The 16,683-nt window shown below is 41.0% G+C and overlaps 1 protein-coding gene across 6 annotated transcripts in view; it reads right to left on the bottom strand.

The window, feature by feature from the left end:
* Positions 1-16,683, bottom strand: part of ST7 (suppression of tumorigenicity 7) — a 240,475-nt gene that overhangs the window by 164,326 nt on the left and 59,466 nt on the right. The window contains exon 2 of one of the 6 annotated variants that reach the window (XM_015567991.1): positions 13,244-13,246. The exons of 3 other annotated variants lie outside the window; for them this stretch is intronic. In XM_015567991.1, the coding sequence (XP_015423477.1) occupies positions 13,244-13,246 (3 nt within the window). Of the gene's footprint in view, positions 1-5,850; positions 5,930-13,243; positions 13,247-16,683 lie in introns of those variants that run through there. 2 more of the 6 variants (XM_015567997.1, XM_015567993.1) reach the window with 2 other exon arrangements.

Genomic DNA, 16,683 nt, shown 5'->3' with positions numbered 1-16,683 from the left:
AGCCTGGGTGAGGGGCTGAGGGCCATTTTCAGGCTGGCCAAGGCCCCCGGCAATGGAAGCTCCCAGCTATCCTTTTTTTCTTTCTTTTTTTTTTCTTCTGGGATTTATTTACCTTCTATAATTGAAACTTTGTAGCCTTGAGAGAAGCTCCGAGCCGGCCCGGATGGGTGGGAGGGAAGCCTCCTGCTCACTCCAGCTCTGTGGCCATGGCTGGCTGAAAGCAGGCATCTGGGGTTTATTTACTTCTATAATTGAAACTTTGTTGCTTTGAGTGGAGCTCAGAGCCAGGCGGGAAGCTTGGCTTCCTCCATCACAGGAGCAACCAAGCCTCCTGCTCGCTTCAGCTCCATGGCTGCTGGCCGCCATTTTGGTTGGGTTAATTTGCATATAGTCGCTCTGATTGGCTGGTGGGCGTGGCTTAAGGCATAGTGAAGGTATGATCAATTTACATGTTTGTCTTTTATTAGATTAGCTATTTCACAAACCTTTGACTATCACCAAAACAACAACTGACCTAAAAGGCTTTTTACACACATATTCATACTGTTTACTGAATTTGTTGGTGAAAGTGTTACAGGATTCCAGGGCAGTAGGAATAGAGCAACTGAGATACAAAGTTAAAACAAGGCCAAGCAGTGAAGGCAGCCAGCTTGTAACTAACAAGCCAATATCTTCCCCAGCAAGGACACAGAGCAAATGGTTTAAAAAAAAAAAAACCAAAAAACAAAAAACCCTCCCTAATGAGAGAATGCAGAAAGGGGGAGGGGAGGGGAAAGGAGAAAAAGGCAGTTTTATTCCCTAAGGAGGGAAGCCAGCAGTCTCAAGGCTTGTCAAGATAAAGTCGCCAGGTGCTTCTCATGAATTCTGGGGAGGCCACAACAAAGTAAAAAAGGGGTCGGGGGGACCTTGAGAATGAATCTGTACCAAAATAGTCAGCAAGGAATTTCAAGAACTATAGACAGGAGGGCATATAACAACACCTCAGACCACCACCCAACTTGCTCTTCACAATAGCTGAGAGCCCTTCTGTGCTTCATAAGCCAGATGTTTAAGTTTGCTTGCTTTGCTTTTTCAATAAAGGTGCATGCTTTAATTGGTTTAATAAATTGGCTTTTCACAACGCAGTCAAGGTCTCTCATATAAACTCATTTATATGAGAAGACAAGGATCAAGGTTGGGGACAGCCCTCTCCCACTGACTCAGGGGGCTGTTCTGTCGGGGAACAGCTCTCTAGTGTCGGTGAGAGGTGCCTGTAACAGAAGGGGACCATATCCACTCCGGTTTTAGAATGAAGGATATTAGAAGTAGGATTTTTATGTCTTTAGGGGGAAAAGGCTTGGCATTTGTCCTGACCTCAGCCCAAAAAAGCACAGTTACCACATCACCATGAACAGAGATCACAGGCTCATGCCACAAGCTCTCTGTTTATGAATGAGACCATGGATGAAGAATGGAAACATGAGTCCGGCCGGCATGACTCAATGGGTTGAGCATCAACCTATGAACCAGGAAGTCATGGTTCGATTCCTGGTCAGGGCACAAGCCCGGGTTGCAGGCTCGATCCCCAGGGGGGATGGTGCAGGAGGCAGCCAATCAGTGATTCTCATCACTGATGTTTCTACCTCTCTCTCTCCCTCTCCTTCCTTTCTGAAATCAATAAAAATATACTTAAAAAATAAAAAGAATGGAACCATGAATCTGATACAGTTCCCACACTACAGAAGGCCACTTGGGAAACAGACAAATGAACAAGCAATTACCATAAAGTTTGATGAATGAATGCATAGTTCCTGTGCATAGAATTTTATGAAAACACATAAAAAGGCTGGGGGTCTGAGAAGAGGACTAGGAGAATAAGTAGACCTTAACCAGACCAAAGAGGGCAGGAGGAGGGATGGAAGGACAGTGTGACCAAATGAAGGGGCCTGCTTTAAAGGTGCTGAGCAAACAGCACAGCCTTTCTAAGCAGCTGTGCCAGTTGAGGAGGGAAGAAGCTTGAGCTATGAACCCTTTGCAAAGAAGCACATGTGGGAAAATACACTGATTCCATCCTTCCTGGCCAGGGGAATCCTCTCAATAAACCCTCCTACCTCTGTACCCACTCTTAAAATGAAATTGACCTGTAGTCTGTCATTTGTAATCACAAGAGTCTGGACTAACACAATGTGTTGGGTCAGTAGTCATGACTTGACTATGTAAACACTCTCTGAGAGAGAGAGACAGGCACAGAAGGAGAGATCAGCCTAGAGCTATAAGACAAGAGGAGGTACAGCTGAGGTGGCTTTGCTTGGCCATTATAAAAACAAAAACATAGTGACTTGTCATTTCCCACACAGCAGTCTGTGGAAGGAAGCAGATTTCTAAAAAGGAAAAAAAACAAAACAAAAACCAAACAACCCTAGTTACAAATCTAGAGCTGGTAACTGCCAGTCTGATTATGAGGTGCCTAACATTCTCAAAATTCCCCTTACATTATTATTGATCCCACATTTCCCATGATTTCAAAAACGTCACCAGAACAGAGTATTCATCTGTTACTCTACGGTTATGAACACTCATACCTGTACTATATACTTTTTAGTAAGTCTCTAAGGACAACCTAAGCATAGAATTCAATAAAATCCACACTTCTAAAAGACAGAGAAAGATTAGCCTGAATTAGAAGTGCTTTAGTAGCCATATTATTAACTCCCCAGAAACAAAGCATAAAGGAAGGAGGGGAAAATTTTTCTACTGAAAATCATTGGGTTGCTGATCCATTAATCATCAAGAATTACCTGATAACCCTGGTCAGTGTGGCTCAGTTGGTTGAGCATCGTCCCATGCACTAATGGGTTACCAGTTTATAACCAGGGCACATAAGCAGGTGTGGGTTTGATCCCCAGTAGGGGTGCGTGCAGGAGGCAACCAAATCGATATTTCTCTCTCTTTTCCCCTCTCTCTAAAATCAATAAAAACATTTTTTTAATTCCTTGATAAATGAACAAATTATTTGATTTTTTTAAAGAGAGAAAAATAAACATTTCACTCATTTGGTTTTATTTCATTAAGATTAAAGAGCAACAGGAATTAATAATTAGGACATATTTCTCTATTATATCTGGTTACAGAAAGCTGATTTCAGTTGGGAGAGATAATGGTGGGCATTCAAAGAAATAGAGATACAAATAAAGAGAAAAGCAGGAACAGAAACATTTAGAGAGCGGAAGGTGCTCATTTAAGACCCTACTAATCTTATAGTCATACTAGATATTCTGGCTAAAATCATTAAGGCCTGGCATTTGGCACATCAATGCTTAATACTTACCACATCAATCTACCTATTATTTAATGTTTATAACAAAAGCACTTTCACTTATTAGAGAATTAATTGTCACATCAACCCCACTATGTCACAGCTGAAGGGTGACAACGACCTAAAAACCAGTCACCCTGCCCTCAAAGCTCAGGCTCATGGCATGATAGGGCACACATGGGGATACTGATGAGCGCCTATTAAGGAATAAAATAGCAAAGGAAAAACAGTAGCCTATCATTGGCAAAGGAAAAGAAGCTATAAATAATGAATGTTTTTCTTACTGTACTTATTTTTACTTCTGACCTTTAAAAATAAGTCCACTGTGATCTTATCATTGGTGTGTGCTGCCCAGGGTGGAAAGGCAGGGATCGTTAAAGACTTCCCCATTACAATAAGGCTGTACGTTACATGCCAAACTGTCTGAAAACCACGGAGTATCTTGACTAGTTTCAGCAGGGTCACTAGCAATTACTTTTGAAAACATGAGGCCTGATAATGTACCTAAAAATTGGACCATAACCTAAAAACTGGGGCATGTGCTTTGAAACATAAACTGGATTTTCCTGAAATATACAGGCACGTCAGTGTAACCTCTATACTTGCTGAGACTAGACAAAGCAAAATCAAGAACAAACTGGTAAAGATTAATCTAGCTTCGTGAAAAATAAATTCATACAATTCTCCTAATGTGCTATTTCAACCCAGAGACAAAAATTAAGGCTTTTCATTTGATCCCGCCAGGCACTCCTAACAGGTCACTGGCTCAAAGAATAGCTCACCAGTTATCCAAGGGCAGCCTCTGGGGCTGCATCATGGAGCGTCTGAATTTGCTGAACTTTAACTTGGCAAGGTCTCCTCTTTTAATTAATGAGTAATTGGGAAGGAACAAAGTATGGCCCTAAGAGGAAACTTGGTAGGAGGGATAGATACAAGGATTAAAAATTAAGTGACTTCTATGAATCATAGGAGAGAGGAGATAAGAAAATAATAGAACAGGTGACTGTGGGAAGTGAAGAATCACTCCTGTGAGCAGGAGCTAGAGCACCAGAGGGCTTACTCAGGAATCACGGGTAATGGGCCTGTGAGGAGCCGGCCGCGTTTCTGGCCCTCGTGACAGTAAGAGCCTCCCTCCACATTCTTCAGAGCACAAGTTATTCCCAAGTTCCATTCCTGGAAAAGACCTGTGAAACAGAGTGAGCACATAACACTGTGTGTTTGTCTCCGTGGACATAGTGCACCTCACACAGAGCCCTGGCATGAAGAGGTTAAGGGAACATCAAAGTGTTGGAGGTACTGACTAGATAGAACTGCAGTTCTACAACAACAACCCAAAATATGGGTCTGCTTTGTCCTGTGTTCCTTTTAATGCTTCATTAAAATATGGCATTTGAAACAAAACAAAAACAAAAAAGTTATTTTAAAAAATCAGCAATCATTTCAAAAGTTAGGAGGAAAATCCCTAAAAAGAAAGGTTAAAGAAACTAAGCTTATTTAGGCTGTAAAAAGAAGGATCTTTTACCTTTGCTAAAGCATGGATGGACCTGGAGAGTATTATGCTGAGCAAGATAAGCCAGTCAGAGAAAGACAAATACCATATGATCTCACTAATATTAGTGGACTCTAATGAACAAAATTAAGTATTGATAGAACCAGAAACATGGACTCATGGAACAGACTGACCAGCGCCCAAGGGCATGAGGATGGGGTGACTGGATAAAAAAGGTGAAGGGATTCACTAAAGAACATATATGCATACCCCATGGATAGGAACAATAGTGTGGTCAAGGCCAAGGGAGGGGGAGGGAGGGAGGATGGAGGGGAGCAAAGGGGTGAAAAGGACACCTACAATAATGTCAACGTTAAAAATGTTAATATAGTAGTAGTAGTAGTAGTAGTAGTCATAGCAGCTATACGAGCACTTACTGAACACCTTTTATGTGCCAAGCACTATGTTATGGACAAGAGGCCAAGGAGTAAATCACCTACATTGTGATTTGTCCTTGTACTAAACATGGATGCCCTACAAAACAAATGAAGAGTCAGTTAAGAGATGGGTCCTTTTAACTGGATTCTAGTCGCTGGAGGAGTTATTAAACTTGAGGGTGAGTTTGAAGGCAGCCATTTTAGACGGAAAAGAAATTGTTGAAATCCCAAAATGGACCATATGTTCCTAAATTTCTGATCTCGGCCTTACTAGATGCTGTGAGAACAATCAATTCAGCCACAGGCTATAGGGGCAGCACCTGCAATCTTGTCCTTCAATCAAGTGTCCTTACAGCTTAGAACAAATCAAGGCCACAATACAACCCAGGCCCTGAGTCAGAGACATCAGGTGGAGGGGGAAATTGTTAATTTCATGCAAAGCAACATTTCTGGTTTAGTCACAGAAAGTTCCAAGTCTACAGAAAGCACATTGAGACACATGTTAGTCTATCAGGAAGCTTCTATCACATTTTCTCAGTGCTCCAAAGAGGATTAGGGAGCATACTGGAATAGTTTAATCCACATTGGCATTTTTCCCTGTGAGAATAGGCGATATTCTCTTCTCTCACCTCACTGTTCTTTCAAACCTACGAAACCTCTCTTCTCTCCTGTCAGCTCCCATTAAGGTTGCAACTTCATTTCTGCCCTTCCTCACTTACCAAACGGTGAAAGAGTGAAAATGGAAAATTTAATAGTTTTGTCTGCACACATGCTAATTTTGAAAAGACTTCCAGATTGCACAGCTTTTAAAATTATAGAACTTGACACTGTGATGGACAAAACCCTAAGATGCCCCCTATGGCCTTCTGGTGTTCATATCTTTACGCAACTCCCTCCCCTTGAGTGTGGGTGGGACATGTAACTTACTTCTGACAAAGATATGTGAGATACCATCTTGGTGGCAGACAGGCAGAGGCTCTCCTTGTTGGTTCAATGAAGCCAGGTGGCCATTATGAGAAGCCCATGTAGCAATGGGCTACAAGCAGCCTCTAGGGCAGTGGTTCTCAACCTTCTGGCCCTTTAAATACAGTTCTTAATGTTGTGACCCAAACATAAAATTATTCATAACTGTAATGTTGCTACTGTTATGAATCATAATGTAAATATCTCATATGCAGGATGGTCTTAGGCGACTCCTGTGAAAGGGTCGTTCGACTGTCAAGGGTTTGCGACCCACAAGTTGATAACCGCTGCTCTAGGGGCTGAGGGTGGCCTCTGGCCAACAGCTGATGTGAAACTGAAGCCCTCAGTTCTATCACAATGATTGCTCCCAATGGCCTGAGTGAACGTGGAAGGAGATTCTCCCTCAGTTGAGCCCGCAGGTAAGATCACAGCCTGGCTGACACCAGGATTACAGCCTGCTGAGACCCAGGTCAAAAGACCCAGCTAAACTGTGTCTGCAGTCCTGACCCACAGAAACCATGAGATAATAAATGTGTTGTTTTAAGCTGGTATATGTGCACTCATTTGTTATGTAGCAGTATAAAATGTATCTAATCATGTATAATTCATGAAAGTAAAAATTAATGTGGCATCTGAAACTCTGGCTAACTGCAGTACGCCCAGAAAGGGTGCCAACTCTATCTGCCCCAAGAGCTTCTTTCATAAATAAAATGCACCTTCAAACTCTCTTGCCATAACATGTTATTCCACATGCTAATGTGGAAATGTCTTTGCAAATCCAGTAATACTAAAGCAGAAGCTGAAAGAAAACTTTAAAAAAAAATATGGAAAGCAAGTATCTTCATTTTACCCCAGTGAATAACCTTTATTTTTTCTACGCACATTTTAAATATACAACATTTGTATGTTTCAAAAAACCTTACAAAACCTGTTTTACATCTGGGCATAGCATCAGTCTAATAGAAGACTGAAAGCAAAGCACACCATGGGCACTTTTTCTAATTTGTTGCTTCTGCTTCCCCTCTCCTTGCCTTTCCCCCTGGTCTCCTTGGGCTCTGATAAGGTCATGAGCTTTTATGCATCTCAATCCCCTTGATAAATCCTGTGGCATTTAGCCTTGTGAGAAAAAAGACACAGGACATGAAAGTGTATTTTTAGACTCATTCCTACGGCAAGAAAACCTCATAAATCATTCTGTCTACTCTTCCCCGTACCTTGATGTTGCCATGGCAACTTTACAGGTAGGTACACTGTTCTGCTTTCCTGGGGCATCTGGCTCTACTGAGAAGCTGTAATCTGGGGAACTCTATGAAGCAGTATTCAGTCTTCCTGGCTCCTCGTCCCTTGCTGGGCGAAGGCCATCTGTCAAGCCATGAAGGACTGTCCAAAGCCAGATACCTGCAAACGTCAGTAACCCTCAAGGACACGTGAAGCAAGATCTCAGATAATCTGTCCCCTTTCATTTACCAGAGGCTGAAAATGAGGAACTATACTGTGGTCAAGAACAAGAGAAAGGCTTATATAAATCTAATTACATTCTTAGCTATTTAAAATATGTTTGATTTAGGATTAAAGACCATTTTATGAATCTTCCTGTGTAACATCAGGAAAAAAAAAAGACATATTTGTCCCTAATGGGAAAGACCTTCCCCATAGTTATGCTGCAAAGAGAAAGAGCCCGTGTGGAGAAATGATCCTCAGGGCTCTGGGCACCTCTAGCCTCCAAGCACTCACCTTTCCTCAATCCTCCAGCACCCAGCACAGAGCCTGGCCCAGAGAGGCACTCAGTGTTTGGTGACACTGAATGACTGCATAAGGGCAGAGTGCTAGGTGATTAAGTTGCAAATTCCCCACAATTTCTGATTTTAAAGAACTTCACGTATCTAGAAAACTTAGTCTTTGATAACTGGGACCTATTCTTCTGAGGGGTGTGTGTGTGTGTGTGTGTGTGTGTGTTTCTGTCCCCAGAGTACCAGAGCAATGTGAGATGCTTATTACATAGACTGAATGACCAACCACTGATAAATTGAGAAGGTCCCAAACATACTTACATTATCCTCACACAACAAGATCTTGACTATAGAACCCTCACAAATTATTCATTTGGGATAGCTAATGACTTATACCAGTGGTCAGCAAACTCATTAGTCAACAGAGCCAAATATCAACAGTACAACGATTGAAATTTCCTTTGAGAGCCAAATTTTTTAATCTTAAACTATATAGGTAGGTAATTGTTACTAACTTAATTAGGGTCCTCCTAAGCTGGCCTTTGCTAAAATCATCCTCAATCTGACTGAGGTACGTTTGTTGAGGTCGAGCCCTTCCAACTCTCCCATCCACACTGATCTTGTATACTTGTTTCAGATAGACAAGTGTGGATGGGAGAGTTGGAAGGACTTGACCTCAGCGAACGTACCTCAAAACAATGTACCTCCCCCGCGCTGCGCATCCCGTGGCCCCGACCAACCAACACCCCCCACTTCTTCTAACGCCACTTCTTCAAAATAGACTTGCCCAGGCTGAAAACCGACTTCTGTGCATGGGCCACAAAGTTTCAATTGCACTGTACGTGCGCGCCTGCACGTGGTATTTTGTGGAAGAGCCACACTCAAGGGGCCAAAGAGCCGCATGTGGTTCGCAAACCGTGGTTTGCCTACCACTGACTTACACCATTAAACTCCAAAAACACTTCATTTTAAAGCAATTTTACAAAGAAATCTTTCCAAAACACATTCCATATTTGACTGCATCTTTAAACAGAATATCCTAGAAATATTTCAATCTTTAATTGCTGGCTCCAAGTCATCAAAATGAACATAAATTGTAGTACTGTGAGAGCATGCAGCAATGTTTTCAAAATTCAAGTACTCTATTTTTTCCCTCCAAAATGAAGTGATCCCAGACTAATGTGTTTTTTGTGTCTTTATCATACTTTTTTAATCACCTGATATGTTATCAGGTATTATTATTTGTTGTTATTGTGTACCTGCTTCAAACTGCTCTCTCTGCTCCTTAACATGCTACTTAAAACTCTATTGCTGCCTCAAAGGCAGGTAACCAACTTTAGTCATTCAATGAATATTTGTTTAATGTGTGCTAGGCTGTGTAAAATACTGGTGATACAAAGATATATGATAGATAGTTGATAGTCGTCCTATAGAAGCTCTAGGTTTGTAGAAGAGACAGACTTGGAAACAAATTAACAGGCAATTCTGAGTGTTGCTCTAGAAATACAGTTTGTACTTCTAACTCTGCCTTGAGCTGGGGTGGGGGACAGAACAAAAAAGCTGCTAAGCAGAGCCCCAAGGATGTGCATTAGAACTATGTAAAATAAGACCTCCGGTCTCCCATTGTAACTCTTTGATGCTCATCTGTATGTGCTATGTACACTGGCCTTTTTTTCTTAGAGCTTGGTGGTTTGGGGAGTTGAAATGACTAAACTGCTGAGTTCTAGACAAGCCAGGCATCACCATAGTGAGCTGTAATAAACAATTCTACAGAATGGCTGTAGTCAGTATTGTAGAACACTCTCAGTGGTTCTTGTGTTCACACTGGTGCTCCAACAGGCTCCTCACAGCATCAGTCATGCAAAATGTGCTTGGACTTTTCCATCATCTTGACAAGCATTTAGTCACCAATTTCTCATGTACCCCTCCTTTATTGGAAGTTCTTTTTAAAAAATATACAGAAGCTTTAGAAGGTTTGCAAGTTGAATGTTGCAACTCATTACAAAATGGGCCAAAATAGAGATAACTACCTAAAAGTGTTCAAAATACTTGTAGCAATCAACTGGTTGAACTGATAATTATTAAATCTCAAATGCATGACAGCCCTGGCCAGGTAGCTCAGTTGGTTAGAGCATCATCCTGACACACCAAGGGTGCAGATTCAATCCCCAGTCAGGGCACATACAAGAATCAACCAATGAATATATAAATAAGTGGAACAACTAATCTCTCTCTCTCTCTCTCTCTCTCTCTGTCTCTCTCTCTCTCTCTCACACACACACACACACACTCAATAAAAATAAATGCATGGAAATAACTGAGAGAGGTAAGAATAGTAACAAGAGTAATGGGATAGCCATCCAGTTTCTAAATTCTTTTTCAGTAAATGCTCTATATTTACTAATATCAGCTAACCCATTCATTTATCCAAATGTACTTATAAAAAGTACAAGAACTAGAACCCGCAGTTGAAAAATAAAAAGATGAGAATGACCCTCCCCTTGAGAAGGGAAAATAGATGCCCACACAAATAACACAGGACAGAATATGAAACATATCAGAAAAGAGGTACAGATACAACCTAAAAAAGAAACTATTACTTCTAAGTAGAAGGATTAGAGCACTTGATGAATGAGATGGCCTTCATCTCATTCTGAGTCTGGCAGGAAAGAGATGAGAGTTTATCATTAAGTGTGACTTAAGTTAAAAGAAAATATAAATAGCACCATATGAGTTAGGTGTGAATTAGGAATAAAATTCAAACTTTTATTTCACTGCAACAAGATCAGTCCTCCTAAGAAATCCTAAAAGAATGATTAGAACAGCCCAGCTAGAATGGCTCAGTTGGTTGAGTATCGTCCTGTGTACTGATGCCAGTTTGATTCCCGGCCAGGACACATACCTGGGTTGCGAGTTCAATCGCCAGTAGGGGCATGTACAGAAGGCAACCGGTTGATGTTTCTTTCTCACATCCATGTCTCTCCCATTCTCTCTATAAGCATGTCCTCAGGTGAGGATTAAAAAAAAAAACACAACTTATTTTAAAAAAGAGAATGGTTTAAAAACAATGAAGCACTTTTGACAGGATTTTGAACCTGACAATTACACGTTATGTATAATCTTGTTTGATCAGCTAGGATTAAGTGGCAAAATAAAAGTAAATCTATTTCCTATTATATTTATTCTGATTTCTGTACTTTCTGTTAATTCACTTGTTCTGCTTTGAGCCCTCTGCTAACTTACAGCTAAAGAGTCTGCTTCAAAGAAAGAAAATGGTTTGAGCAGACAGAGAAGCAACTAGAGGCCATGGGGTGGTAAAATTCAAATTGGATTTTTAAGTTAGCTATTTCTTTCCATTACTTCTCCAAAAGTTCAAAGACTAACTTCTCTTTTGAGTGAAAAGCTGCCCATAACAGAAGGTCTGCTATAAACTGTGGTAAGACGTTTCCCTCTGGGTGAGGGTGCGTAACACACAGAGATAACAAGCCACAGGGGAAACCACTGGACAGGGCAACATTTTAATAGTCAGCTGCTCCAACTGCCTGGCTGTCCAAAGTAAGGCTTCATCATTTTCAAATCCAGTAACTAGATCTGGCTTTACATTTGCATCAAATGGCTAGTTACTATTCCAGAGGACACCTGAAATTATTTCCCTAGGTAATAATTATTTCCCTAGGTAATAATTTGCTGGCAGCAAATTTTAAGTGGTAAATCACAAATGCACCTGTCTGTCGTGTCTACAGGTAACAGTCCCTGGGAATTAGAGCACTGGTATTTTCAAATATTGGTAAGCCAACTTTTTTAAAAAAAATCTCTTAGGAGATGCAAATAAATTCCAGATGTCATCCCTAACACAAATGCTCCCAATCCGGTGGATGGCCTTTTTCTCCCTTTCAAATCTATTCTGTCTCAAATAGTTTTCAGACATCGTCACGCTTCTCTGTGAATGACCCAGTCATCTGTAATGTAAAAAAAGAAAGAATAATAAAAGGAACATATTTGTACCAAAAGAAAGAAAGAAAGAAGGAAGGAAGGAAGGGAGGGAGGGAGGGAGGGAGAGAAGGAGGGAGATGTGAGAGGTCCTTCCAGGAACAGGTTCCAGAGTGTGCGAAGACTCGGAATGGAGACTGAGGCAGTTCAGGAACCAGCAAGTATCTTGCGAGGAAGGGAGGGAGGGAAGGAGGGAGGGAGGGAGGGAGGAAGAAAATTAGTTAGTTGCAGGTTTTTAGTTAGCAATGCATAGATCCTTAGAGCCTAGGCATTTACCTCCAGGTAGATCAGTAGTTGGTTAAAACCCAAGGTTAAGGAGGCCACAGTCCTGGGTCTGAATGAGTCAATGAACCTCATACCAAGAAATCCTATGCCACAAACTCAGAAGCCACCTTTTATAAATGGGTACTACCACTGGGAGGACAACCTTTACATTACTATACAAGTAATGTAAAAGTTTTAAAAGTGAATTAAATTTTTTGTTTGTTAATCCTCACCTGAGGATAGTTTTCCATTGATCTTTTGGAGAGAGTGGAAGAGAAAGGGAAAGACAGAGGGAAACATTGATGTGAGAGAAACATGATTGGTTGCCTCCTGCATGTGCCCTGTCAGGGCCGGGGCCTGGGAGGAGCCTGCAACCAAGGTAGGTGCCCTTGACTGGAATCGAACCTGGGACCCTTTGGTCCACAGGCCGATGCTCTATCCACTGAGCAAAACCGGCTAGAGCAAACGTGGATTAATTTTTAAGGTTTTTCCAAAACACCCTAAAAAATACAGAAAAAAAAATATTTAAATCACCCCTCCCTCCCCACACTACCAAAAGGAAAAGAAAAACCAGCACACACAGTGCATCTAATGATAACACAGACTGTTTTTCTAAGGAATAATTGCTAAGACAGAATCATGCTAACTGACAGATGTAGAGACCAAAGCACAGGGAAATATTTAATATGATTAATCCGTAAGCAAGCACAGTACATGATTTGTAAAAATGCCACCTTCAATATAAGTCAAATTGCATTCTCTGCAAAATGACCAATACCATTGTTAAGGAGACAAATAATGTCTTAAAGATTAAATCACTTAAGTCACCCGTCCAAAGTAACACAGCTAGAAAGTGACAGACCCAAGAGGTAAGTTCAAACACAAGTGGCTCTGAAGCCTGAGTTCTGACCACCCTTCCAAGGGCATCTTCCACTCAGTGGATCCCACAGCACTCTCCGAAGCCTCTGGTCAGATCATTCCTTTCCATTCATGTGCCTCTGAGAGGTCCCCTCCTCCTTTCTCTTGCTTAGACTATCACACCCTATAACCTGTCTCCTTGCTGCCACCTTTCAACTCACTCCCTTAAGCTTTAAGCCCTCAGCACAATGAGGTTGACCTGCATCAAATAAACAAAGCCTGGTTTCTGCTGACCACAGAGACAGTTTCAACCAAACTAAAGATAACATCTAGGCCCCAGTTGTGTTTCATCTTCAGGCCCAGAAAAGCAGCAAGGCCAGGTGGGGTGACACTATGGCTGACAACAGGACCAGCTAAGATGACTAACCATTTCCTCCCCTAGTGGTGACCCATCAGTAGAGACCAGGACCCTGAAAGGACACACCGGAAAAGCTGATGAATATTCTATTAGATCCTCCCCTGAGACCTCCCCGAAGAGGGGATTAAAAACCCTGATGTTCGAAGACCCAGTGCACTTTCTCTCTAGTGCACCCATGCCTTACGCCTCTCCTTATCCCAGGTACATATATACTTGCTCTCTTTCTCCTTAGTTCTAAAGGGCCCTTATTTTGCTTCTGTAACTTGTTTCCTGAGTCAACGCAGCCCAGCCAGCTCACTTCTTCCTCGGCTCACTTCTTCTATTTCTGTGACTCTCAAAAAAAAACCACCAAAATTTTTGCTTGCATTTGAGTCTTAGCTCTGAATGCTTTCATAGCCAGAACTCAAGTACCGAGGTTGCTGAACCAAGGTCCAATTGCTGGTAACATTCTGGTGCCATTTTGCTGCTAGCACATCTATTTCAGAAATGGGCAAATCAGGGGTTGGCAAACTATAGCCCACCATCCGTGCCAGTAAATAAAGTTCCATTGAACACAGCCGTGCTCATTTGTTACATATTGTCTAGGCCTGCTTTCATGCGATAACAGCAGGATAAACAGTTATAACAGAAACGCTATGTCCTATAAAGGTGGAAATATGTATTATTTGGCTCTTTACAGAAACAGTTTGCTGATCCCTTGTCTACATTAAATAAAATGCTTCTCTGGTATTTTCTACTAATGTTACTCTCTAATGGCATGAGAAAATTAAGTGTGTACTCCAGGAAAGTCATAAACCTGTTTGAGAAGCATAGATTTAAATAACTATTTGCCTCTTCAAATACTGTAGGGAAGTCATCAATATGTGAATGATGCTGCCATTCCTCAAAACTTTACATTTGAATTCCTCATTTCCATCTCACAAACCTACCTTGTAAAAGAGTACAATCAAGCTAAATAAAAACCACTTGAAGACACAGAGTATTGATTGGTCTTTACTTAGACAAACTATTACAGTAAGAAGAAGATGGGTAAAATGATTAAAATTTCACCTACACATTATGCCAAATTGTATCTGAAACAGTTTCTACGAAAATGCTATTGTCTAAAGAAAATTTGAGTGAACTTAGAAACTCTAACTAAATGTAAGATGTCCAACCATTTTCTGGATCCAAAACATCAAAAACATGAATAATTTGAAGAGCATTTAAAATCAAAACACACAGGCCTACCCTGGCCTTAGTGAAGATTAATAAGGGCAGCAAAAAACTTCTAGGGTTGTGTTGAGGACCTAATATAAGCCCTCAAAGCAGCACTATTACAATTACTACATTCACAAAATTGTAGTTTTATTCTAATCATAGATTTATTTCTTTAACCAGCACTTGAGGTAGTATTACCTTCATTAGTTACTTACTGAAGGAAAAGAGCAAGGAAAGTCAGACACTGTTGACCATACTTAGCTGGAAAGCAGAGGCCTGTGTGCTCCACCAGGAAGCTGCAGCTTCACACCAGGAAATTCGGAAATCGCAGCATTGTCCCTCCAGGGGAATTGACAGTCCTCCCTTCCCCCACCAGGTACTGGGTTGGGGGAGAGTGAGCAGGAGGAGAGGACAGGTACAGTAAAGTCAAAATGGTGCAGGGGGAGGTGCTTAACTCTAGAGGCCTGTCAGTGTCATCTGGGACCCTATGCAAGCCCATGGGAAGCTGATTGGTCATTTTGAATAAGCTTCTGGTTCCTCCAAAGCCTGAGAACACATAATTCCAGGTGAACAAAGAATCTCTCTCTCTTTCTCCCCATCAACCCTCCCTCCTCCCACTCCAAATCCAAGCTACAGGTGAGAGACTGGGTATAGCAGAAAACCAATGGATTGCAGCCAGGAACACAAGCTAAGCGATAAACTAGCCGATACGCTGTACTGGGACTAAACTTTAATATGGCACAGGATCTCTGTACATTGCCTCTGTTTCTGGTCCTGATTTTCCATGTCAAGACAAACAGAGATGGGACTCCTTTAATTTTGCTGCCTGAATAAATCATCATCTCTGTGGGTTCTTAGAAATGCTTTTCCTCACAACATTGCAAGAATCCCTCTGCCACCAGCAGTGGTGGTACTCTTTTACATTTTTTCAGTTTATGATAATTATTTCTTTTATTCTGAAACAAAACAATGTAATTTATTTTCTTTTAGCGTTGGGTGTGTAAAACAAGAAAGAAGATTAAAGTATCCTGAGGATACAAAACCTGTTTAAAGAAATAATGACAGAAAACTTACCTGACTTTGGAAAGAAAAAAAATGAGACAAGTCCAAGAAGCACAGAGAGTCCCAATCAAGAAGAACCCAAAAAGACCTATACCAACACACATTATAATTAAACTGGCAACATAACAGACAAAGAAAGAATCTTAAAGGCTGCAAGAGAGAGACAGAAAGTTAACTACAAGGGACCTCCCATTAGACCAGGGGTCCTCAAACTTTTTAAACAGGGGGCCAGTTGACTGTCCCTCAGACCGTTGGAGGGCCGGACTATAAGTTTAAAAAAAACTATGAACAAATTCCTATGCACACTGCACATATCTTATTTTGAAGTAAAAAAACAAAACGGGAACAAATACAATATTTGTATTTGCATGTGGCCTGTGGGCTGTAGTTTGAGGACCCGTGCATTAGACCATCAATTGATTTCTCAACAGAAACACATCAGGCCAGAAGGGAATGGCATGAAGGATACAAAATGATGAAAAGCAAGGTACTGAATCCAAGAATACTATATCCATCAAGGCCATCATTCACAATTGAAAGTGAAATCAGGAGCTTCACAGATAAAAAAAAAAAAAAAGGGCTAAGGGAGTTTATTATCACCAAACCAGCAATGCAAGAAATGCTAAAGAGACTGCTATAAAAAGAAGGAATGGAAAGGGAGGAAGGAACACAGGCATAAAGAATAAAAATGGCAACAAACATGTACTTATCAATAATAATCTTAAATGTAAATGGATTAAATACTCCAATCAAAAGACATCAAGTAGCTGAATGGATAAGAAAACATGACATATATATATATATATATATATATACACACACACATATATACATACATATACATATATATACATACATATATACATGCATATATATATATACATATATATATACACTTTTTTAAAAAGAACTGATACTTTGTGCACTCGGGGCAGTCCCTCAGCCAGGCCTGTGCCCTCTCGCAGTCAGGGACCCCT

This window comes from Myotis davidii, unplaced genomic scaffold (assembly GCF_000327345.1).
Source record: "Myotis davidii unplaced genomic scaffold, ASM32734v1 scaffold384, whole genome shotgun sequence".
NCBI classification, from domain to species: domain Eukaryota; kingdom Metazoa; phylum Chordata; class Mammalia; order Chiroptera; family Vespertilionidae; genus Myotis; species Myotis davidii.
The sequence above is the reverse complement of the archived record's forward strand: the minus strand, read 5'-3'. Positions and strand labels throughout refer to the sequence as shown.